We start from the raw sequence: 24352 nt of genomic DNA, 5'->3' as shown, positions 1-24352 counted from the left end.
TTCCCAAATAACCATTATATACCATGCTGTTTTTTGCACCTTGTTTTGGTTAGTCGACAGATGGCCAATGTTTGGATTCTCATTGTAGAGCAACTCATTAACAAACCACTTCACAACCACTACATACCAAACAATGTATCATTTGATTGTAATGCAGGCACTTTTATGTCTGTTAATGTCTCAGTGGGAAGTAGGATTGGTTTACTGGATAACTTTCTGTCTCTGTACCAGTAGTTGTTGTGCAAACCCCTGTTGCGCAGCCCTCTTCTGCTGTCTTTGAAAGCCTGTTCTGATTTTCCTGTGTGTGAAAGTATGTTCTCTAATCATTTTTGCACGATATAAGGCTTGAACTGTTTTCATTACTTGCATGCAATACCAACACATGTTCATTAAGATGTTATTGGCGATGTGTACAGGAATAGACAAACTGTACCTCTTGCTCTTTTCCATGAAGTGTTGGTTGTGATGATTAGAGGTTTGCATCAATAGGGGAATTGTGGACTGATTCTAATGTGCATATCTGCACAGATACATAACCATCTACTTAATGAAGGAATTTATTTACTATGACATGAGTGACCAGGGGTGGCACAGTGGCACAGCAGGTAGTGTCGCAGTCACACAGCTCCAGGGACCTGGAGGTTGTGGGTTCGATTCCTGCTCCGGGTGACTGTCTGTGAGGAGTTTGGTGTGTTCTCCCTCCGGGTGTTCCGGTATCCTCCCACAGTCCAAAAACACCTGTTGGTAGGTGGATTGGCAACTCAAAAGTGTCTGTGTGTGTGAATGAGTGTGTGTGTCGCCCTGTGAAGGACTGGCGCCCCCTCAAGGGTGTATTCCCCTTACTGATACAGATAATGAATGAGTGACCAGTCTTAGTGCTGCTAGATTTTAATCAATTGCTCTACTGCTTATAGCTAGTAGTTTTAGCCTATACTTCAAATGAAAATAACAGTCATCCAGAATTTCTAATGACAGGAAAGCAAGAGCAAGTATTCTGTTTGAGTAACAAGTTTGTGTTACTGCCACACTGTTATTGATATAAGGTATTGAGCAGGCGAGAGTGAGAAGCATCAAATGTTTATCACTATATTTGGTGATCAGTAGTAGCAAATCAAAGCTTGCGGTATTTTGTGTTAATTGAATGCGTGTTTTTTTTTTTTTTTTTTTTTTTTATTTTATTTTTTTTTTCTGCAGCTGAGTGGAGAAGCTCAGGAGCTGTTCTCAGTGAGGCATGGACCTGTACGAACTGCACGGATCCTCCCAGCACCTCATATCAGTGGGTATTTTGCACTAGTAATTTCTGCGTAGTTAAGTTAACGTTCTCTGTAACTCACCATCACCTAGGAAACACTAGGTGTTTGTCAGACTCCTATTTTCATACACTTCATTTATTATAATTCAGCTTACCAGTTTATATCAAGATATTTGTTGTTTGAATTCAATGTTAAAAGGGGAAATATGGTAAACTGGGCAACGTGTTATTTTTTTTAATCATCATAGTATGCTTTTCACAGCATATTTTGACTGTGTTCACTACTTAAATATCAGATTAAACATTATATCTCAGAAAGCATCCAGAGGTAATCATGTAGTCCATAACATTGGGTAGTGTTTCTTGAAAAATGTGGCCAGTCTGTTTCAGTTTGGTCTGTCCCGTCTAATCACATATATAAATAAGTCACATGCTGGATATAGTATAAATGTCTTGAAGCATTGTGTATATTTGCCATATTGGACACTGTGAATGAAATGCCAATCTGCAGAGCTGTGGCTGCTGGGTTCTGAGTTTGACACCTCTAATTCATCTTCCTGTGGAAATCCTGCTTTACTGTCAAACCTTTAAAACAAATTGCACTGACTACACATTTTTTAATGCAGTGCAATATTCTGTCTTTGAAGTATTAAAATATTATTGTCTGAAGGCACATAAATCTGCAGTTTGTCTGGTATTTATTTTTATATATTTTTTTAATTCTATTCTGATAGAAGAATATGCACCTTGAGTAACATGAACCGTGATTTATTTACTTTGCCATATGTTTCCAGTGTGTCTTTCAGTAATATATTGCACATTATATAAACAAGTATACATTTGTTTCAGAAATGATTTGCAGAGAGTAACATTATTTCAGCGGTCACATTCCTGCTGACCCGAGTTTGATATGGCACAGTTTATGAAGTCTTATTTATTTATTTTTTTATTGTCTTCTGTATGTCATGTTGAAATTAAAGACTACCGACTATTTCTTAATAGTTCAGGAATCTTGCCAGGGGCCTGGGTTGTTCCCATCCTAATATTAAAATCAGTCCTTTTAGTGTTGGCCTGCTGTCAGATGGCAGGCTCTTACCAGCGTTCTGACAGAGCTACATACTTCTGAGACTTTTTCTCCTCTTTCATCACAACCCTCTTGTTGGCCTGTTCATGCCTGTGGTCGGTGTATTTGTTAAAAGAAGGAAAAGGAATAGCCTGACGAGAGTACACTCACTGTCTTGTTGGATTCCAGCATATGGGCATTTACTGTATTAATGTCATTTTTCAGGAAAATTCATTGTAGCATCCTGTACGTTTATTGCCTGTTTTTGTTATTCAGGCTCTCCTGATCGTTTTAAGACATTGGTGTATAAAGCTGTTTGTGAATAGCAAGGTACAGTTAAACTATGAGAAATCCAGTGAATGACATTTCAACGTGACATTTGTGTCTAGAATTTGCATTCCAAGCTTTTGGCATATTTCAACAATGCACAATGATGGCTTTCAACACAAGCTGGAAGTGGATAAAAGCTAGCTGCAGTAATAAGAAGCAGCAGATATCCAACACATGAGGAGAATGATTCTCTGCAAAATAAAATGAATTGTTGTAGTGGGGAAACTGATTGCAATCTGCCTGGTGCAAACAGTGTTGTACTGTTGTGCACTTTAAAAAGAGTAATTGTTTCAACTGGGAGTCTGGGTGGGCGGATTTGGAAAGTCCTGAAAATAGGTGTCAGTTTTAATAAGGCAAGGTCTTTCCCAGAATAAAGAAGGAAGTTCCGCTTTCTTTTAAAGGAATTAACCACAATTCACCCCCCGATGGTGTTTTTGACATTTACTCTGATTCGGATGCTATTTAACTTTGCTATTAAGCCCTAACCCGGCACTGACTATGAATAAATTGAATTCTCCTGTTTTAGGGAGCTTCCTGTTTGTAGTGTAATATGTGTATGGTCTTGTCTCATCTTTTGCAACTCATAAGTTTTTAGTTATACACAAACAAGTTGCATCAATTTGTCATAACTGTCATCTTCAAAATGTCACAGTTTAACACACCTTACTTTTTTGATGAGTGCAGTTTAAAAAAAAAAAAAAGACATTCAGTTACTTAAGTCAGGATCCAAAAAAAAATAAGAATTGCAGCTTCCTTTTTTAATTGTGTTTTTCCTGTACCAGAAAGCTGTTGCCTGTTAATGTTCATCATATTATAACTACGTATCGTGACCAGTCACAGTGTTTGGTGACTGAAAAGCAAAGACAGAGCGGAGACCCTTTTAAAGCGTTAAGGTTCTGAGAGTGGCGTATTTGTACTCACACGCCAGCCATAGGGACTCTGCCTTCCTGCACATGATTACTCTCATGGCATGGCTGCCCAAATCCCAAATTACAGCCCCACAAAAGCTAACATCATCCTCCAATCTGGACATTATAGGACATTTTGCCCCTCTCTTTAAAATCAGATGAATTAAGTAAATATGGGATCTGTAAATGTAATGTGACATGTTTTCTCCTCCCAAAATATGCCCACCAGCTTTTTACCATACTGCAAATTCTCTGAGCCCTCAAAATTAAAACCAGGCCCCTCCTAAAGCTTTGAAGGCACTCTTTTTTTGAGAATCACTGAAAAGCGAGTTTGTGTTCAACACGTTGCACAGAGTTGTGTTTCTGTTCCATGTCCATGCTTAATGTCTTACACACTGGTATTTTAATTTCATTTGATCCCCATAAGTATCTCTTTGCGAGCCCTGGCATTATTTTGTGGTCAGTAAACATGAGTCTATAAGTTGACAGGAAAGAAGTGCTTGCTTTATTTATTTTATTTCCTTGGAAATTTTGAAACCATAATTTGATTACAGAGCATCTGTTGTAATGCACTCAACACGCTTCCTGTTGCGGTAGCCGCTTTTTGTCATCAAGTGTGGTGGGTGGCTCTGGCTGACTGACAAGAGACCTCACATGCAAGCCTAATGAATGTCCCTCTCTGTGTGGGTCAGCAGTTAATGTTCCCCTCTCTGTTCCCTGACTGCAGGTCCCCTCAAGACTGACAGCTTTGCAGAGAAGCGGCCCCTCCTCGGTGTGTGCAAGAGCACGGGCTCCTCAGGGTGAGTACAAACCAATGACATCACTTCCTCGGGCAGCTGGACTCTGGATCTCTCTGGCTCTGTCATGTGCCGCTGGCGCTTTCATTTTCATTGGCCCTGCTCTGTTCACAAATACACAAATGATATAGGCATATAAATGTTGGGCTCAGTGCTCATTTAACATGTAATTAACTGAAAGGCCACCTTCTTACATTGCAGTTACAACAAACAACTCTCTCACCACTTCACTCAGTCAGCTGCAACAGACAAACCTGGGGCCCAGTCTTTGCAACATCTAAGTAAGCTGAAGACCAGCTGGTTTTTAGCTGAAATTCTTGTAATTCTTAGCATATTCTACCTATTGCCTAATGATTGTAGATAGTTTGGGATGTATATGACACAAAAGATCTGAATTTCTTCCCTTGCTTTATGTCGTGTTAAGGAACATCCCCAAATAATAAGTGCTGTAATGACAGCGTAATGTGAACAAGAACCATCTGAAATTTTCATTCTACAGTGCTGCAGCTTTTTTTTGGCTCTACTGTCCACCCACTGAACATGAGCTAAAGGAGCACTATCCAATACCTTGAGAATGTGTTATAGTGGTGTTTGTGATCCAGAATTAATCAGTAATACCTGACCTCACCATCAGTGTTGTGACTGATTCCACACAGCAGTGTAAAATCTAAAGTTAAGACTCCTCTGAAGATTTTTTACTGAAACAAAAAAGGCTACAAAAGTCTCACTAATAATACTGTTGTTAATTTTTAATAGGAAGCTGTTCATAAGATTTTGAGCACTTTTTTTTATATATTTTGGTCACTTATACCTGGAAAATCTTAATTTGAATAATGTCAAGCCTTTTTGTCAAGGGTTGAACATGCTGACCTATAATTTCCATGCCATGCATCCATGTACTTAATTGACATAAATTAGCTTTTTATGAAACTTGACTGGAGAGTCAAGGTTAACTGCATGTCTAATGGAATGTTCCACCAGTGTCCAGTTTTTTTTTCCCAAGTCCAAGTGGTAGCCTTCATTCGCTGTGACATGTAGATGTTATGAGGTAAAATCTTAAACAGTTCTGAAGACATGTTATTGACTGCAAATTACATGCAGCAACAAAGTCTTCTTGACTGTGATGATGGGCCATTGGACCGACCGACCAACTGGCTCCAGAGGGCCCCAGCTGTCTCCGGGTCATAGCACTGACTCAAGGGAAACATGTCTCTCGTACCACTGACACGCTCTTCACAGCTATGACAAAGCTTAACTTAATATTTCATGTTCAGAAAATAGAAAGTCTCCAGTTTTCATTGATGGAGACCACCGTCCTGATGGTTCCAAAAATTGCAGTACTTTGTAGACACTCGCTCAGCCTAATGCTCTGTGTCTGCCCTAAGAAAGACTCTGATAGCTTGGCTTTGTCTTCCAGTGATGGTTAGGTATACGCTGAAAATATGCCTCTTGCTGAAAATCATAACCTACTTTTCTGTGCCAGAGTAGTGTGTTTACTGTTGTGTTCCACTATAGACTTTGGGGGTAAATAGCTCTACTATGGCTGTTTCTTTTTATTTATTTTTTATTCATTTTTTTTATCTTATACTTTTTTCCTGAATTGCTGTCCAGGGTTGTTGCTCCTCAAAGGAAATAGTTTATAATCTTACCCAAAGTCTTCACAATTTTTAGTATGTAATCATTTTGAAATAACAGCTTTTGTCAACCACGAGAGTGGATGCCGTCCTGACACTTAAATGGAAAACACATTGGAGAGTTGGCTGACATAGCATTGCTGGGTTAGAAGTTGGTTCAGTCAGCTTTAGGCTTAGATTACAAGATTTGCAAATTAAAGGAAAACCAGAAAAAAGGAAAAAGCATGTGTGCCGAATCCTTCATGGCACATTTCCAGCCAGGCACACTCAACATAATTTTATCAATGGAAAGGATTATGCCTTAACTCCAAACAATGTATGGATTGAGTGATTTTCCTGACATATTCTACACTTCGTGCTGTGCACCAGTGCCAATAAGGCCGGCAGTGGAATGCATGATTTTGCCAGTCCCTGATAGGCCCCTGGTCATATCTGGAGGAGGCCTGATTTTTCCACTGGGTTGTTATTGCTATTTTGTTTTATTTAGGGCTGCAGGTATTAAAGTGTGTGAAATTTTGTGAGTGCAATCCCGTGAATATGCACTGAGGTGGGGGTTTTAACTGTTTGTGGGAGTTGCAGTGGCCCTGTTCGTAAAACCAGAGGTTTAGCTTTCAGAAAGCCTGCTTTTGTTCTTTGACATGTTGGGAAATTAAGTTGTTGGGCAGGCAGAAAACATTGCCCCTTCTCTCCAAACTACTACTCCTCCCTCAACTTTCCAGATTTCTTCAGAGAGGATGTGGGCATGGTTTTCCAGTAATTTAGTCCTCTGTCATTGTGGAGATTACAGCTGGGCTTCTTTCGGAAGCTTAAGCATGAGGAGGCTGAGCTGATGGTACACTGTTCTCAGGCGTCGTGTTTTGAATTTTTAGACCTTCTTTGGCCACCCAATGACTGGCTCTGGGACACCGGCAGCACTTCAACCATTATTAGTCTCCTGAGAACAGTACTGAGCCTGAGGCCATGCTTAGCAGCACAATGTAAGGTTATCATAGGGATCAGAGGTGTTTTAAGGATGACTCTAATTGTCTTTTTTCAATGCTGTAGTCGTATAAAGTCCTGCTGTCACCTAATGCTTGCTTATTAATTACAAAATAGCTTTGCAGTGGGGGTGATGCTGACTATTTTTAAAAAGACTCAGCTAAAGCCTATTGTAACATTAAGCTGTACTTTTCATTGCATTTTCATCACGGTTTAAAACCTTACATGTGAGGTATCCCTTCTAAAGTGTATTAAATGATAAATCTCTGAGCATTTGAGAGACGGTGGATTAAGCGGATTGGGCAAGCGATGCTTTTAAACCCCATGAGACTTTTGTGCTCTCTCTATCACGCCCAGAACCTTTGGCTTGCTGGAAACTTTAGTTACACCACACCAACATGTCAATAAATTAATTTAAACATGTGAATACATGATCACTTACACATTATTCAGTATTTTGGACAGAAAAATGCAGCATTAGTTTTTGTCAAATTTCAGCAAACTTTTCCTAATCTATCGCTGGTTCAAGAGTTAAGAAATTGGTCCCAGAAAAACCGCAGTTTTGAAGTTGATAGTGTTAGCGTGGCCTAAACTAGCTTAAATGAGACTCCAGCTAGGCTGCATATCTCCGATAGCTATATGTGAAAGTTACAGCTGCTTAATGAAGATCTGAACGTCTTCATTCATCTTTCCAAAATGTCCTGTAGCCAACCCAATTTTTGGCCATGCCATTTTAACGAAGAGCAAACGATCAAACCTCTGATCAGCAAGCGAGTTACATTTGGCTTGTTCTGCCTGTTTTTTTGTTTGTTTGTTTGTTTTTATTGAAGTGCAAACAACACTGCAATGTTTTTATTTAGCTTTTATTTTTTTAAGACCATCTGATGTGTATAGTTTGATGCAGTATCATAAGTTCCAAATATTTAAACAGGATAAAAATGATGTCAAATTATGTATGTAACAGCTGCTCAACTGTAAATGGAATAAATTGAACATTTAGCCTACTCTGGTGTTTAGTGTGTTGTTTAAAGGGCAATACAAAGTTAGAAAAAAAGCAAGAACTACATATTACCTTGTTCAGAGCTTGCTCACAGAAAATGTGAAACAGTAGATACTGTGGTATTTACCTTTACTTATTTGATAATTTTTAATTTTTTTTGTTAGTTTGCTCAGCAGACTATGGGAGTTTGAAAAATGGCTCACTATTTGGACCCACTGATAAATATGTCAATTCTTACAATCATTTTTTTACCATCAGGCTGAAAATAAGCACAGCTCTTTCCCACGAGGGAAGGTAACTTGTTTGGAAAGCTCAGGCCAGATGTACAATATCCACCAGATCATCACTGTGTGCTAGTTCATGGTGATTGGACAGCCACATTACTCAGTGTCTGTAAGGATGGGAATGTGCCTTTGAAGGATGTCTTTCTTTTTAAAGGCACTCATATAAAAGTGGCTTTCATTACTTTGTGTTTCTTTTTCTTTTTAACTTTCTATATTCAGCAGCCATAAAGACAGCATTAACAAACAGTGTTTTTAGAGATCGTATCATTATCCTCTTTGGTATGTGGAGGTGTTAAAGCAGGATTGTCTTTTCTGTACCCCATCTAATTCATTAATATTTATTTCATGTGTTTTATCTCTGTGAGCTTTGGAGGCCCTCTATCTTTTTAACTTTTGGTCAGTTTTTGACTCTGGGTCAGTGTGCTCATACATGTTTACTGTAAGCCAGTAGATCTGAAAGGAAGGTGAGAGAAGTCAGTTGTACTTTCATAATTAAACACTATAAACACCAGCATGAAATGCATAGCGCCTCAGCAACAGGATACTCATTCAATGTGTTTCCAATATGCATGCGAATTCATGGCAGAGCCCAGTGAAAGGAGAGGAAATGTATTTCTGGCAGACATGAAGCTGTGGTTGAACTTTTTACCCTAATTACTTTCCCGCTAATGCCCGCGGCGTGCCGGAATCAAAGGGCCCCCTCAGGCCCCAAGAAGCCTGTGATGTGGCCAGCGTTTGTTGTGTGCTGAAGCTCTGCTCGAAGGAGGCAGGGGGAGTGAGAGTGCACTGAAAATTTTGACAGGATTTTTTTTTCTTTTTAGAAAATGTCTGTTACCACCCACCTCACTTGTTGCTTACAAAAATAGTGTAATTGTTTTCATCTGTGTTTTTACTTCACTTTACTTGGAAATAGTTCTTATGAATCAGTGAGAGGTGGGCCCAAGGGACTTCAGAGATCAGATCAGTTATGTATCACCCTTACCTTTTAAATATTTTACACCTCTTTATAAAGAGTGTCATATTTACAGATTACGTACATATTTTAATGATGAACTGGCCAGGATACACATTCTGACTGAACACTGAGCACTTTTGCGAGTCGCTCTGGATTAGAGCATCTGCTAAATGCTGTAACTCTAAATTTAATAATGTGTGTCCAGTCACATGAAGGTTGAAAACAACTGGGGGAAAAAAATGAACAGTCATTCTGAAATGAAATTGAACATTTGAACAAATACCTTTTTTAAATATATTGCATTCAACAAATTTTGCACTGAAATGTGGTAAAGGTTTTCTCTGTAGAGAATGTGCACTTATTGTTATTTAGAAAAGGATTGTATTTGTGTTAGTATATACTTTAGATTTATGTTTATGGTCTATGTGAAAATAATTAACAAGTAACACTCTACAGATAAATTCACATATGTCTCTCTTCTGCAATGTTTTATTTATTTTCTTATTTATTTTTACATTATGTATGTTTAATGAATTGTTAGGTAGCTAAAACATCTGCGTATGCCACATTTTATGTTAAACTTTTTAAGGTTTCTATTAAATTTAGATTAAAAGTGCATTTTAATTGACTTTTGAAAGATAGTATGACAGAGTTGCAGCAAAACATGTTGTGCTCTGGGGTATAGCAGTGTTTATTTTGCTTTTCCAGACCATGTAATTGTCTTTTTTTTTCCTCTTTCAGGGCTCATAAAGTTGCAGAAGCCTGGATGTTATGACATCCACTTGTAAATGAATGTATTTGCTGGAAATGTCTTTCATTTCCAGGCTTCCTCTATATTTTGTGGCCCACAAGAAGTGTTTCCTCCTTCTGACACAGGTTTCACATAGGTTAACCTTATAGACTGAAACTTCACTCTGAAACAGGGTCAGTTGGAGAGCATGCTGTAACCACACAGAGTTGTGGAAGTTAGAATAACAGATGTCAATGAATCCAAGTATATGGCCAAGTAAAGAAATTAGTAGTATGTTTCATGATAACTCTTGTAAACCGCTAAATTTACTAAAAGTATGGCATAAACCTAGTTGTAAAAATCCTTAATGTTCATTTGAATAGTGACTTCACATCTGGTGCTGTTGCTGGGTTGAATGACGAAAGTCCAGAATAAGCCTTTTATATGACTGTACTTATCTGAAAACAGATGGATTTTGCAGGTGTTCTCTTGGGCCTTTTGGTAAGATTGTGTTATTTCTTGTTGAGAATGCCAAATGGAGAAGCTGAGGCTTTCAGTATTGACCATCACTTGACCATGGGCCAAATCTAAAAACTAGTTTACTCACATTTTAGTAATTTTAAGGAATGATAAATGTATAGGTACAAAAGATGTCAGGAAAATATACAGATTATGGATTTGTTGACCACTTCTGAAACTAGGGGTATGTCTCAATAAACACATCCTTTTGTTGAAGAAAGCATGCATTTGATGCTGATAAAATGTGATCACAGAAATCACAGACTAGAGCTGTACGTTCGTGCTCAGTGTCACCTACATGTGTGCTGTACTGAAACTCTGATATGATTTTATAAAGGTAATTGAAATTTACGGTCACTCTCAAATTAAATTCTAGATTTTCAGTGAGAGGAAATTCTATTATAGATGACAGTACATTGCCTCCATTAGAACCAGGCCATTAGTTATCATCCAAAAAGGTAATTGAAGTGACCAATATGATTCTTTTCTTTCATGGCTATCACTGTCCCATTAATCAAGCTGGGAGCATATCATTTGTGTCAAATTGGCTCTGAAAAGCTTTAAATTGGATTGATCTGACCCAGATAATGCTGAAATCAATGAATAGTGGCTATAAGACAAGTTAGAGAAGTTAAATGCCTCTATTAATCTCACTATCTGCATCTAGAGTGTTTTCTGCTGTGATAATAGTGGCTCCATGCCTCGTGTCTTGCCTGGAGCTCATGCCACCGAAGCTTTACGAGAGCACAAACACTGGAAGAGGCATTTAACACACGACATAAATGATATCTTTATCTCTCTCTTTCTCACTCTCTCTCTGTGTCTTTCTTTAAAGAGATAACACGTGTGTGTGTGTGTGTGTGTAAGTATGTATGTATGTAATGTTGAATTCATAAATAAATAATTGCTAAACAATTAGTTTAGAAGGTTTTTAAGGCAACAAACTTGAGTACTAACACCTCCTTAAATTTATATAGTGATATGATTACATGGTTATTTCAGTAGATTTATTGAATGAATTTCCAATTTCATTTCCCACTGACATAAAATAAACTAAGTATAACATAATATAAACTTGTTTAATCTGTGTTATTTAACATGGTGGATTTTGTAGCATGGGAAGCTATAATGTTTATTCAACATTACAATTCCTATGCTTGGCTAGTTTTCCTTTGACTCATTAACTGACAGCTGTATTGATTTACATATGTTTTGACTTTTATATATAAGGGGCTGAAAAAGTTGGGTCTTTTTTATTATTTATGATAAACAGATCATTTAAAACAGTGAATAAAGAAGTATGGACTTTTTTAATAATATAATAATAATAATAATAATAATTGTGTCTGAAGTTTAAAACTGAAAGTTGGAAATCTAAAATCCCAAAATAAATCTTTTTTAATTTTCAGGAGGTGGAGTAGGTTCTGCCAAATAATACAACAGAGAATGACACTATGGACATGTACAGGGTGGGCCATTTATACGGATACACCTTAATAAAATGGAAATGATTGGTGATATTAACTTCCTGTTTGTGGCACATTAGTATATTTTAGACCCACACACACACAGTGAATTTTTAGGCAAGCTGTAAAAGACTGTTCAGGCTGTAGGTTGTGAATTCTTTTGTTGCTAGAACTGGCTTCTGGATGATGCAGAGGCGTTGTTCATGTCTGTGGTTGCAGCTACAGCTCGCAGAGTTGTGCTGTTTACATGCATGCTATAATCGGGATATGGCTAACACTCCTGCAAAGGCCAATTCTGGACATGAACTATAAATACAGAAAACAAAGAATATCAAATTCAGAACTGACTCAGTGTCCATTCCAATTTCTCTACACAGGCCTCGATAATAGAGACTGACGGAGTGAACACACTGCATATGCTAAGAAATCTGCCAGTGTCTGTTTCAGGCTGGAGTCTCAACCCAGCCTTCTCTCCAAGCTGCCGTGCTGTTTGGCAGTCATTGGTGTGTGATTTCTAATGCACACAGCAATCTTTAACATCTTTCATCCTCCAGTTCCACTGTGTGGACAAACGCATCTCTTTCGAGGGGGAAAAAACAAAACAAGTGGTTTTCTTTTATCACCAAGAGATTCAGTGTTAGGGGACATCATGACATATTTAACAGTTGCTGTTTCAGCTTTTGGACAAGCTGTGTCTGGTTTAAGATGCCTCGTCTAATTTATGATGCACTGGTATGTTCATATTTTAATAAATAATAAAAAAAAAATAATAAAAAAAATCATTCATTATCTGCAACCACTTATCCAATTCAGGGTCGCAGTGGGTCCAGAGCCTACCTGGAATCATTGGGCGCAAGGTGGGAATACACCCTGGAGCGGGCGCCAGTCCTTCACAGGGCAACAAACATACACACACTTTTGAGTTGCCAATCCACCTACCAAGGTGTGTTTTTGGACTGTGGGAGGAAACTGGAGCACCTGGAGGAAACCCACGTGGACACAGGGAGAACACACCACACTGCTCACAGACAGTCACCCGGAGCAGGACTCGAACCTACAACCTCCAGGTCCCTGGAACTGTGTGACTGCGACATTACCTGCTGCACCACCGTGTCGCCTGTATATGTTATAATTTTCGCAGTGCTTCACCCATGCTGTGTCATTTATGTTTTGCAACTGTGTAATTTATGAATGGAAGATCCAGACATATTTCACTGGAAAATTAAGGGGAGGCTTGCAGAGATTTAGTAAGGGGGTAGTATATTATAACCTTTTTGACACTGGGAGATCATTGGTCAGTGTCACTTACCAGACTGTGTTCTTACCAGTGTTTTTACTAAATACTATGTTCCTTTAAGAGCTGGGCCAGTGTTGAACCACTGCTCATAGATTGCACATGTAATTGCCAAGTCGTATATCAATGTTGAATCTATGATGCTTCATCAAATCACTCTTCGTTAAGCAGCAGACATACGGTTCAATTAAGTGACAGACGCAGCGAAATCATTAGCGGTTGCATTCGGAGCCACTTATTTTGTCAATGAATCACCAGTTATTGATCTTTCTCATTTACAGAGATTACTCAATCAGATCAGCAAAGCTGCTGTCTCATTCTTCTGCTTTGGGGTCTGCTTTTTGTTCTGTCTGACCTTTCCTCTGTGTGCTCTGGTCTAGTCGCGTTGTCAGGCAGTGGTGATGTGGTGTATATACTGCAGAATCTTCAAGAGTACAAGAGTCTTCAACAGCCTGTTTTGTCAGTCTAGTGGGCAAAAACTTGATGAGGATTTATGTCTTAAATCCTCTCTGACAGCAGCAGCCAGCTTCATTTCCCTCCCATCTTTCTTTTTCTGCTCACTTGTTGCTGAACCAAGCATGTAGTGTCATATTTTTGGATGAGGTCAAAGGGTATAGTGCAGTTCTTTGAATGAAAACAAGGCTCTAATACTGTTTAATGCTGTACTACTTGTATAACTATTTAAGGCATGTGTTCTCTTTATAATCGCTGCCTTGTGTTTTCTTACAGGACAAGTCCTCCATATTGCTGTGTGGATCTTTATTCTCTAAGAACAGGAGAGATGGTCAAGTCTATTCAGTTTAAAACACCCATTTATGATCTACACTGCAACAAAAGGTGCTTGACAAAAGATTTTACGTCTCATGATTTTTATTATTGTGAATATCAATTTATAAAAACTGTTCTTTTCTCTTCCTTCCAACAGGATTCTTGTTGTTAGCCTCCAAGAGAAGATCGCTGCCTTTGACAGCTGCACTTTCATGAAAAAATTCTTTGTCACAAGTAAGTGTGCCAGGTTTTTCCAGCCTTATATTCTCACCTTAAGCTAAGATTTTGTAACTCCTCAAAACAGCGAGTCAAGTTTTGATTAGTCCCTCATACACACATTGACTTTATTAAATCCACCAGTTCCACACGCTGAGATTGCCTCATGTGGAAACTACACAAGCAGTCCCCCTGCGTGCAGTGACAGCAGCCCAGACGTTTTCCCTTTGTCACTCTGCGCTGTGATACAATATCAAAGATCTATCCCAGCCTCCATACCCGACAGGCCTGTTTGTTTATGAGAACAGCTTTTGTTTTACAATGCTTCAGAACTCTATGTTGCCCAAGACTGTGTCATGCTCCTATCACATAGTCCAAACAATAATAAACAGCATACAGTGTCACTCAGCTCAGCCCCCTGCACAAAGAAGGGTCCACTTCCTCTCCTCGTGTGGCCAGGGGGGCTGCTGTAAGACTTTGCTTCATATATTCTCTTTCTCACACAGTAAGCATCTGTGCTCGGCCAGCACCTCACACTATCTGGCTTTATTTTAGCATAGCCTACAGTGAGGCCATTGTGTCCTCTAAAGTACAAACTGCCCATGTCACAATCTGAAAACAGGCCTTCGCTCCCACTTAAGCAATCGTCTGTTGTAAATTGCCATTAGTGTAGTTTTAATGGCTCTCATTGTCTGTCTGCCTTCCTTGTCCCATGTCTGCGCCACAGGAAATGAGAGCGGTCAATAACCCCTTGCATCATTAATCTTTTTTTTTTTTTTTTTTTTTTTTTTTTTTTTTTTTTAAAGCTTCTTCGTCATAAAAAAAGTATCCAGGACCAGACATGTTTGTTTTTGAAAGTGATTATGAGAAGACATAATGCTAAACAAGAAAGATATACTCTAACAGAGTTTCAGCTTTTTCTATACCTTTTTTTTTTTTGTACTGGGTGGCAGTTGCAGAGAACTTCAGGATATGAAATGCGATAATTGCACAACAGTATATTAAAACAAACAAACAAATTTTGTTTTGAATTTTTGGTAAAATCCAGTTGCCGAAACAGGTACCGACTGCTAAATTTATGGGAGCTAGCGACTCCACACACACACACACACACACGCATTTTATATATATATATATATATATATATATATATATATATATTGGGCCATGGATACACCTTAATAAAATGGGAATAGTTGGTGATGTTAACTTCCTGTTTGTGGCACATTAGTATTTGGGAGGGGAAAACTTTTCAAGATGGGTGGTGACAATGGCAGCCATTTTGAAGTCAGCCATTTTTGATCCAACTTTTGTTTTTTCAATGGGAAGAGGGTCATGACAGAGAGTTGCATTGACAATCTAACACACTAAGCAGCACTTTGAACACATTTTATAAGTGTTCAGAAACTTCTTGAAAAAATGAAGTTATGTTAAAACCAAGCACACCATTGTTTTTCTTGTGAAATTCCCAATAAGTTTGATGTGTCACATGACCCTCTTCCCATTGAAAAAACAAAAGTTGGATCCAAAATGGCCGACTTCAAAATGGCTGCCATGGTCACCACCCATCTTGAAAAGTTTCCCCCCTCCCATACACTAATGTGCCACAAACAGGAAGTTAATATCACCAACCATTCCCATTTTATTAAGGTGTATCCATATAAATGGCACACCCTGTATGTTTTTGTTTGTGTGTGTGTGTGTGTGTGTGTGTGTGTGTGTGTGTGTGTGTGTGTGTGTGTGTGTATATATATATATATATATATATAATTTTTCCCCCTAAGAAATCAGACCACTTCAAACAAATTATTTTGCCTTTTTTTCTTATCTCTTTTCATAATGTGCTTAGAACAACACCCGTATTGTGTACCGTAGTTTGTTCGGCTTGTCTGCCCAGACGAGTGGCCATTGGTTCAGTCAGGGTCGCTCTTTTACTGGAGATGGATGTGAGGTCTGAGAACAATGGTGAAAATTCTGTGGTCCCTGCACACAGGATGTGTTAAACACATGTTATCTCACTGCATTGGCTCCCCTCTGCCTTGGAGAGGCACAAAAGGCTTTGCATTGCAGTGCTTGTGGCTTACCTCAAGTCCTGTTCGTCCCAGCTTCAGATCCCAGCTCTGCACACTAAATTACTGTCTGCATACATTTTATCTGAGCTCTGAGCACTAAATTACTGTCGGCACACTTCTCACCATGCGTTATGCACTCATGTGACCCTGCTCTAAGTAAATGTGCGTGGATGCGAGTGTATGCGAGATAGTTAAAAAATAAATAAATACAAATTTGTCACATTTCTCTTCTGCATTTGTTTTTCATTTACGTCCTGTGTATTTTTACTTGTAATTATTGATGTGTGTCTGCGCACACAAAGTCTGTACTATTTGTTTGTGCAGACGTTTTTGGCTTGGCTGCAATAATGCCTTATGACGCCAGTTTTTCCTATATAGCTCTCAAGGGTCAATCTGTCTGCCAGTTAATAAGCTCAGGAGCCATCCTACAGTCACTAAATGCCACAGCCTGCATTTCAAATATTACACAAATTAGACTCTGTAAGTATCCCCAGGACATCATGAGGGTGTCTGTTGCTTCTACTTTTAGAAATGGCTATTGCATATATAAGAGAAGATACTGCCACTACGCAGACAGTCTGGGATGTGTCTTACCCATTTGTTATGTATTATTTATGAACAATGTTTTCTTATTTATTTATTAATTGTTGTTTAATACTTTTATTGTCTGTGCAGTACCACACGTACAACCCCCAGGCCATGTTTACATTTTCTTCATCAGCTTTTAAGTAGTAATGGTGAAAGATTGCAGCTTGCTACGAAATGATGCTGCAATAATTTTTGGATCTGTTTGCCTTTTACTTTCACTTGCATTATGTATGTGGGTTATTTTCTCTAAAGTTCTCAGAAATATCTCCAGAGAAATTAATAGCTTAATGGCTGTTTTAAATGGATTTTTCATAATATTGTAAACTCTCACCATTAATTCTGTTACAGTGCTCTTTAAGTTGTGTAATGTACATGTCGTCTGTTACATTGCAGGCTGCTACCCTTGTCCCGGTCCCAACTTTAACCCCATAGCTCTAGGAAGCCGGTGGTTGGCCTATGCAGAGAACAAGGTAGGAAGCCTAAATGATGCCAGATAGAACATTTTAAAGTGTCCTATAAAAGTTATTGCTCTTTTGTGAAATTCTCAGACAATTATGCGTACATTCTTAACTCTTTAAAGCCTGACACATGAAATAATAATACAATAAATGTAAATAGATGTTTGTTTTTTTTAAATCACAAATTATGTAGCCCTTTAACTAAAAAACTAAATGTTCATTTTAAAGTTTTAGATCATATAATTTCTGAATGCATCATATTAAGGCATTTAACATTATATGTTTTTTTCCTTAATTGGTCTTTTATTTAGTTCACTGCATCAGTTAAAACTGTTCTTCAGACTTTTTGAAATACTTTCTTATTTAAAAAATGAATAGCAAATGAATCTCTGTTCTTCAGAAAGTTTTAGGAAAACGTAACATTGAGCCGATGAGAAACACTGCTCCAGAGGTCCTTGACCTTTTAGTACAATCTGTTCTTCTCTCTGACCATTTTACATCTCATATACAGGTGGTAATCATGTTTCCATATTTAGAGGAACTACAGTTGTTTCTGTTTGAACCTGAATCTGTCTCAAAAAATCCATGTCAACAACTAAGCCAACATATTTTGCACACAAAGGCTTTTTTTTAAAAAAAAGAATTAAAAATTCATTTTTGTTTCATAGAAAAAAGCTTAAAAATGCTTAGTTTTACTACAAGTAACATCATTCGAATCATACCTGGAATTGCTTTAGTTTGGCAAAAAATTAGCATTGAAATTTTCTCCTGTGTTTTCATGAAAATAGCAAGTAATTTTGTAATGGTTTCGTAAATGCATGGAAATGCTTCCACTTCATTCACAGTTCAGTAGAGAACTGTATTTCTTTTTATTAGATGATGAAAGAGCCACGTCCAAAGATCATGTGTCATATTTGATACGTTTGGCTTTAAAGGGTTAAAATGTTCAAATCTTTACAAGAAAGGTCCACTTAAATAACGATTATGAACCAAAAGCATCTTATTTCAGGAGACGTGTACAATTGTAATTCAGCACAATATTTTTAAAGTAGGCCCTTGATTCAGTGCGATTCATGTAATGGAGTGTTGTTGTTGTCTTATGATTGAGGTCAGACCTTTTTCAGTATTGAACAGATGGGACTGTGTGTCTGATGCTAGGTAATGAATTTCTGCCCAATAGTGAGTTTATATTCCTGAAGTGTTGAATGGAACTGAGACCCTGGAGAAGGTAAGATCCAGAAGAGGTTTGGGGCTAAGATGCCCTAATGGCCGACCCCCCCACCTCCCCTCCTGCATGCAGACACTGTGGCGCAGACTATGGCAGACCCCAGTGGGCTAATGAGAGGTGGGGAGGGAGCTGAAAGGTTCTGGATGATAATGTGACTCTGTTGTGTGTGTGTGTGTGTGTGTGGGCACGTGTGTGCATGTAAACAGCTGATCCGGTGTCATCAGTCCCGTGGCGGAGCCTGTGGAGATAATGCCCAGTCCTACACTGCCACTGTCATCAGTGCCGCCAAAGTGAGTACACATTCCTAAATCTTACAACTCCATGGAAAACACATACACATCCTCACACACAGGTAGTACTATAAATATGAGAACCAGGTGTTGATGTCACTGTTATAAAATATTAATCTACCTCATCTCATACCTGTAATATTGATGCCCTTTTTGATAATTTGATAACATTGTTATTTAAATACAGTCTCCATGGACATTGTGTTTATAAAGGTACAGTACTGCGCAGATGTCTGAGAACACCTTTCATTTATTTAATTTACAGTCAATAATTGGCCACTACATTCAAGTTATTAATTTATTTTAGAGCAATGTGGTCCTGAACATCATTAAATATATTTGGGATTATTTGAATCATGGAAGAAAGCTTCTAACACTAAACACTGTAGATTTGTCTCTGAAAAGAAACACACAACGTGCAAACAATCATTCATTCATTAAAATGTCGGTTCTGCTTAAGTTCTTCTGTTTATGCAAAATACATGTTTTTTTTTTTAAATATTCTGTGAGATATTAAGTATTAACCCCAGGTTTACTCAGACTTTAGTCTTACTTTCATAGATAGTACATTCACTGTACATAAATAGTCAAAAATTGAATTATCCAGAGATGTTCTTGCAATTATATATGTGCTTACAAGAGAATATAGTAAGTTCAGAGTCTGCCTTGCACCATCTTCGACCTCATCCAGGTCTGACACTGCCCTACTACTTTACTTCTCATATGGTTTTAGGCTCCTCTCCCCTGGCAGCTTAATTGATTTATTAAGCCCACATCTGTATTCCCCTGCCGGCCTGCCCGCTCCCTAATGAGCTCTAACGGCTTACGTGAGAGAAGCGCCATTAGTCCTAATGGCGGCATACATCAAAAAGAGTGCCCTAAAGGTTAGCAGAGAGGAAAACATGGTTAAAAAAGCCCCGATACGTAGACGGTCCGTCTGCAGATGGAGCCGTGATTTATAACCATCTCCTCCGCTCTGACACGCCGTCCCTGTGCTGAGTGGCTCTGAGTGCGGCTGTCCGGGGGCCAGGGGGCCATCTCCAATCAGCCTTGTAACTCAATCACAATGCCATGAGGGAGGGGGGGAGGCTGGTGTCTGTGCTGGGGGGACAGAGGCCTTTTGGAAAATTGAATTCTGACGGGTTGTGTAAATGAGCAGGATGTGTCTCCAAGAGAGTTGCTGTCGCGTCAGCCGTGGAATACTGCATGAGGTGACTCCAGGTCCCTTAGCGGTTCCACTGTTTGTTCTCTGAGTAAAGCTGAGCAGTCATGAGCGTGTGGTAAATGGATAGCACAGCTTAAGTGGGGTCTCTTGCTAGTTTCTCACTTGATGTAGTGAGCTGCTCGCTGTGTGTGTGTGTGTGTGTGTGTGTGTGTGTGTGTGTGTGTGTGTGTGTGTGTGTGTTTGTGTGCCATCTGGGACCCTGAAGAGCTTAATCAAGCATTCAAGCCGGGCGGCAGCGTCAATACCTTGTGGCGCCTGTGTTTGTTGGGCCCTTTGGAGAGCGCTCTGACAAGCCCACTAACAGACTGTGTGTAAATTGCCCTGGCCCATCAATTATTAAGAGAAGCGTTTGGCTTCTAATTGATCAACACTAATGTGTTTTCTAATCACTGTAGTTGGAGTTTTTAGTGCTAATCCAAACAGTCCCCATTGATCAAGGATCGGGGGGGTGTATGTGGTGGCAGGTCCTATTCTCAATTTCTGCTGTCCCAGCACTTTTTAATGTTTCTCTTTAGCTCTTTAATGTTGTTCACATCAACCAGCTCCTGCACAGTACACACTCTCTCAGAAGTGCATTCACACACTTTGTGTCTGCAGATTCAGTCTAATGAAATGTAAAAGAAATAAAAATTGGTTGCAAAATACATGGATAAAGGAACTGGCAAGCATTTATTTATTTTTGAAACAAAAAAAATTTCTTGAAGCCTCTAAGCAGGTTTTATAACATTTTTATAGGCTTTTTTTATTTTGTTGTTTTCTCAGTTCTAGGTCATGATAAATTGTCCAGTTCCCATTTTGTCACTATTTAAATGTTTGAATGGGTAATATCTGTGTGGGTGACATCACTGATTAAAATGTAATGACTAAATAAAAAAAGTGAAATGGGGTGTTTTATTTTATTCATCTTTAATAATGTTTTTTTTTTTTGTGTCTGTCTTGGGTACTTTCTCTCAGACATTGAAGACAGGACTCACTATGGTGGGCAAAGTAGTGACACACCTTGCCGGCACACTGCCCTCAGGGGCACCTGATGAGGACAGCACTGCCCACAGCACCACACGCCGCAGCCCTCACCAGCCTGGTGTGGTCACCATTATAGACACACACGCTGTTGGAGAAGGACAGGTAAAGATATACATACACAGCCCAAAACTGCTTAGCTTACATTACATTCATACAGGATAGGTACTATGAATCCGTTTTCCATTAGTCATATTCTTGTGCTAGTTAGTTCTTTGGAATGGCCAGTTTGCTGGACAAAGGTGTAAAATTCAAGTCATGGGTTATTGATGTTATTGACATGAAATGCTTTAGATTGTGTACTGTTCAAGGATGGCCCAGTCAATGTTTATCATGCTATATTTTTTGATAAATATATATCAGAGCCATTATTTACTTGTTTGTTTCACACAAGTGTGGTGTTTTATTGTGTAACACTATGAACCACCCATAGATGTCATCCAATAAAAACTGTGGTTGTTTGTTTTGTATGTCAGACAAACAACCCCTCCTGTAAAAATAGGCAGTTTTGGTCTATTTAAAGTAAAAATGTGGGGCAGTTGTGGCGTTTAGTTTAGGGAACTGGACTTTGACTGTCACTCGTTTTATCCTCTACTCTGTCAGGCATTAATGTATTTTATTTTTTTTTTTGTACTGCTGTGCAGTGCTAATGAAAGCAAGTTTCTACACCCACGCTACCATGTTGATGAAACACACAATGTACTGAAATTAGGCCTGGGTGATAAAACTCTAGCTATATGTATCGTAATAGACATGTCATCAATAATGTAAAGGGAGATATTTGAAAATTTCACTAAATGCATATAATGTGAACTGCCATGAAGAGACAGAGTGGGGAATGAAAAGGTTTGGCATTATGAAAATCTCAAGTGTGGACCAACACTGGCTCTTAAATAGCCACTCATATCCCTTCATAATGGACCATGCTACGAGTGACATGCTAACAACCAATCACCTCTTTCTTGCCTCTTGACAAGACCATGAGGAAACTGTTAATAAAATGACTTTATCAGAATATGCATTGCCCCAAACAAGAGTGAGAATATAGTGCTCTAGGCTGATTGATGTTGAATAAATCGTGGGTAACTTGTGTATTTTTCAGCAGTGGAGTGATCTGTCTGGAGCTTTAGCCTATGAGCTAGTTAAGCCGTTAGTGAACTCTTATAAAATGACACCTGATATTACACAGAGACCACCACACTGCACTGCATGCTAAATAATATAATTCAAATGTTTATTTGGCAAATTTCACGGTTCATCTTTCACGGATTCGCTATTTTGCGGGTTTTTTCAAGGGGGCTTATGGCCGCTATATCGTGGATATTGAGGGAAAATCTAGGAAAAACGTAAGTATTTCTTACGTACAGTACATGTATTGTTCATGTGCACATCCGAGTGAAGTTTACTTACGCTAAATCACAGCTTAGGAATTACTCTATTAAAGAAACTGGTAGGATATCACATGTAGTTCCAGCTGAAAAACATTATAGAATGACTGTTTAATGCAAAGGGTGGGTTGTTAACAGTACAGGAAGGGTTTTAAAAGTCCAAATACTCGTTAAATACATAAAAAAACATCTTTCCTCTACTTCGTGGAAATTCGTTTTTTGCTGGAGGTCTTGGAATCACTGTAGGGATCACTGTATACAGTCTCCTGACAGACAGCTTCAAGCATGATTTTAATAAACACTTTTTTTTTATATTTGGAAGATATGTCCCCACTTTTTGCTAGCTGTCAAGTCTGTTTTCATGCTCAAAACCAGTCTAATGTGTTTACAAAGCCCCAGTGTCTATAAATGAATAAATAAGCAAACTGGCTTGGTTCGGTATGCTAGGCTTCCTCTCTCTCTCTGCTGTCTAAAAAACTCAAGATTCCTCTGCCAAAAGCAGAGAGGACTCCAAACTTTGAAAAGCAGCAGCCAAAATCAGAATTGCTTATTCCTGCTCCATAGGTGGGTAATATTAACATAATTTGTGCTGTTTCGGATCAATTAAGGTGGAATTGTCTCCAAACTCAGGAGATGGCTAACTGCATTACCAAATATGCTACAAAGGGTAATAACGCAGGTTCTAAATGAGTTTCTGTGGTAATTCAGACAGTGAATAAAAACATACAGACAAGTTAAACTTCATCCAAGCACAAACATTTGTCCCCCCCCAAACACACCATTCCATCTTAAAACACAACTTGTAGCTGCATTATGTTTCCTTTAGCACGAAGCTGCCAGTAGCATTGTTTTTGTAACTTCATAGCTGCAGCCTTAAAACGAGATTTATCTATAGAGACCAAATATGTGATATCACACAATTAGGGAAGATTTTATTAGCAGGTACAGTATGAGAAAAATATGCATTTCCACAGCTGAATTATTCCTTTTATCCTTTAGCATAACGTCTTAAAATACTAGTCATTTTTTATAATAAGTCGTGTAAATGTATTTGTATTATTTTTTTAACTAAACATAGCGTTTTCCAGCTCACACCCTCTATATATTCATGCACACATTTCTTGTATCAATAAATGTGAAAAAACACTGCGTAAATGGGTTTCAGGATTTTTTTTTTATTTTTTTTTATTTATTTATTTATTTATTTATTTTTTTAAACTAAACTCCTCTATCTGACCTTAATAAATCCTGATTTCCTTTTCTGTTTTCAACAATCAGTGATGCATGAGTCCAATTTTTTACTAAGAACACTTTTATAGCAGTGATTTTTCATCACTATGTCATTAGGAAAATAGAGTTTAGAGTTAGTACCAGGTGAGAAGCTGCCAATCTTATGACCCCAAGGGACTTGTCTACTGCCACTGCACTGGCACCAGGGCCGGCGTAGTGACAGATTGGAAGGAAGTCTGACATGAGGAAGAATGTGCCATACTCTACTTTTTTTGTGTTTGAAGATGAACTCTGTTGAGCCAAGCGAGATGTATTTTAGCACTGCTGTTGTGGACAAGCAGAAACTATTCCCAGGTGTTCATCTATCACACAGGATCTGTTTAATGGAGTGTCAGCTTTACAGGCTTGTTTAAATGTTTGCAGTTCTCCTGTTCAAGGATTTTTACTAAGACAGAGGTTAAGTTAGAACAGATCTAACATTTTTTTTCCCCATGTGTTGATTTTGACCCGTGTAAACACAACGCTTGGTTTGGTGGGCTTTTAAAAATCTGAAGTTTAAACCAAGGTGTCCACAGATGCTCGACTTCACATGCTGCACTCCTTCAGAGGTGTGATTTATTCTGCTTACGCAAGGCTCTTGTTCACCAGAGTCAACATTT

At 38.5% G+C, this 24352-nt stretch overlaps 1 protein-coding gene across 8 annotated transcripts in view; it reads left to right on the top strand.

Moving 5' to 3' along the window:
• Positions 1–24352, top strand: part of bcas3 (BCAS3 microtubule associated cell migration factor) — a 253815-nt gene that overhangs the window by 11812 nt on the left and 217651 nt on the right. For all 8 annotated transcript variants that reach the window (XM_066664491.1, XM_066664500.1, XM_066664482.1 and 5 more), the window contains 7 exons: positions 1195–1276; positions 4281–4353; positions 13940–14047; positions 14136–14212; positions 17248–17324; positions 18747–18830; positions 21010–21180. In XM_066664491.1, the coding sequence (XP_066520588.1) occupies positions 1195–1276; positions 4281–4353; positions 13940–14047; positions 14136–14212; positions 17248–17324; positions 18747–18830; positions 21010–21180 (672 nt within the window). The remainder of the gene's footprint in view (positions 1–1194; positions 1277–4280; positions 4354–13939; positions 14048–14135; positions 14213–17247; positions 17325–18746; positions 18831–21009; positions 21181–24352) is intronic.

This window comes from Hoplias malabaricus, chromosome 1 (genome assembly GCF_029633855.1).
Source record: "Hoplias malabaricus isolate fHopMal1 chromosome 1, fHopMal1.hap1, whole genome shotgun sequence".
In the NCBI taxonomy this organism is placed as follows: Eukaryota; Metazoa; Chordata; class Actinopteri; order Characiformes; family Erythrinidae; genus Hoplias; species Hoplias malabaricus.
The sequence above is the reverse complement of the archived record's forward strand: the minus strand, read 5'-3'. Positions and strand labels throughout refer to the sequence as shown.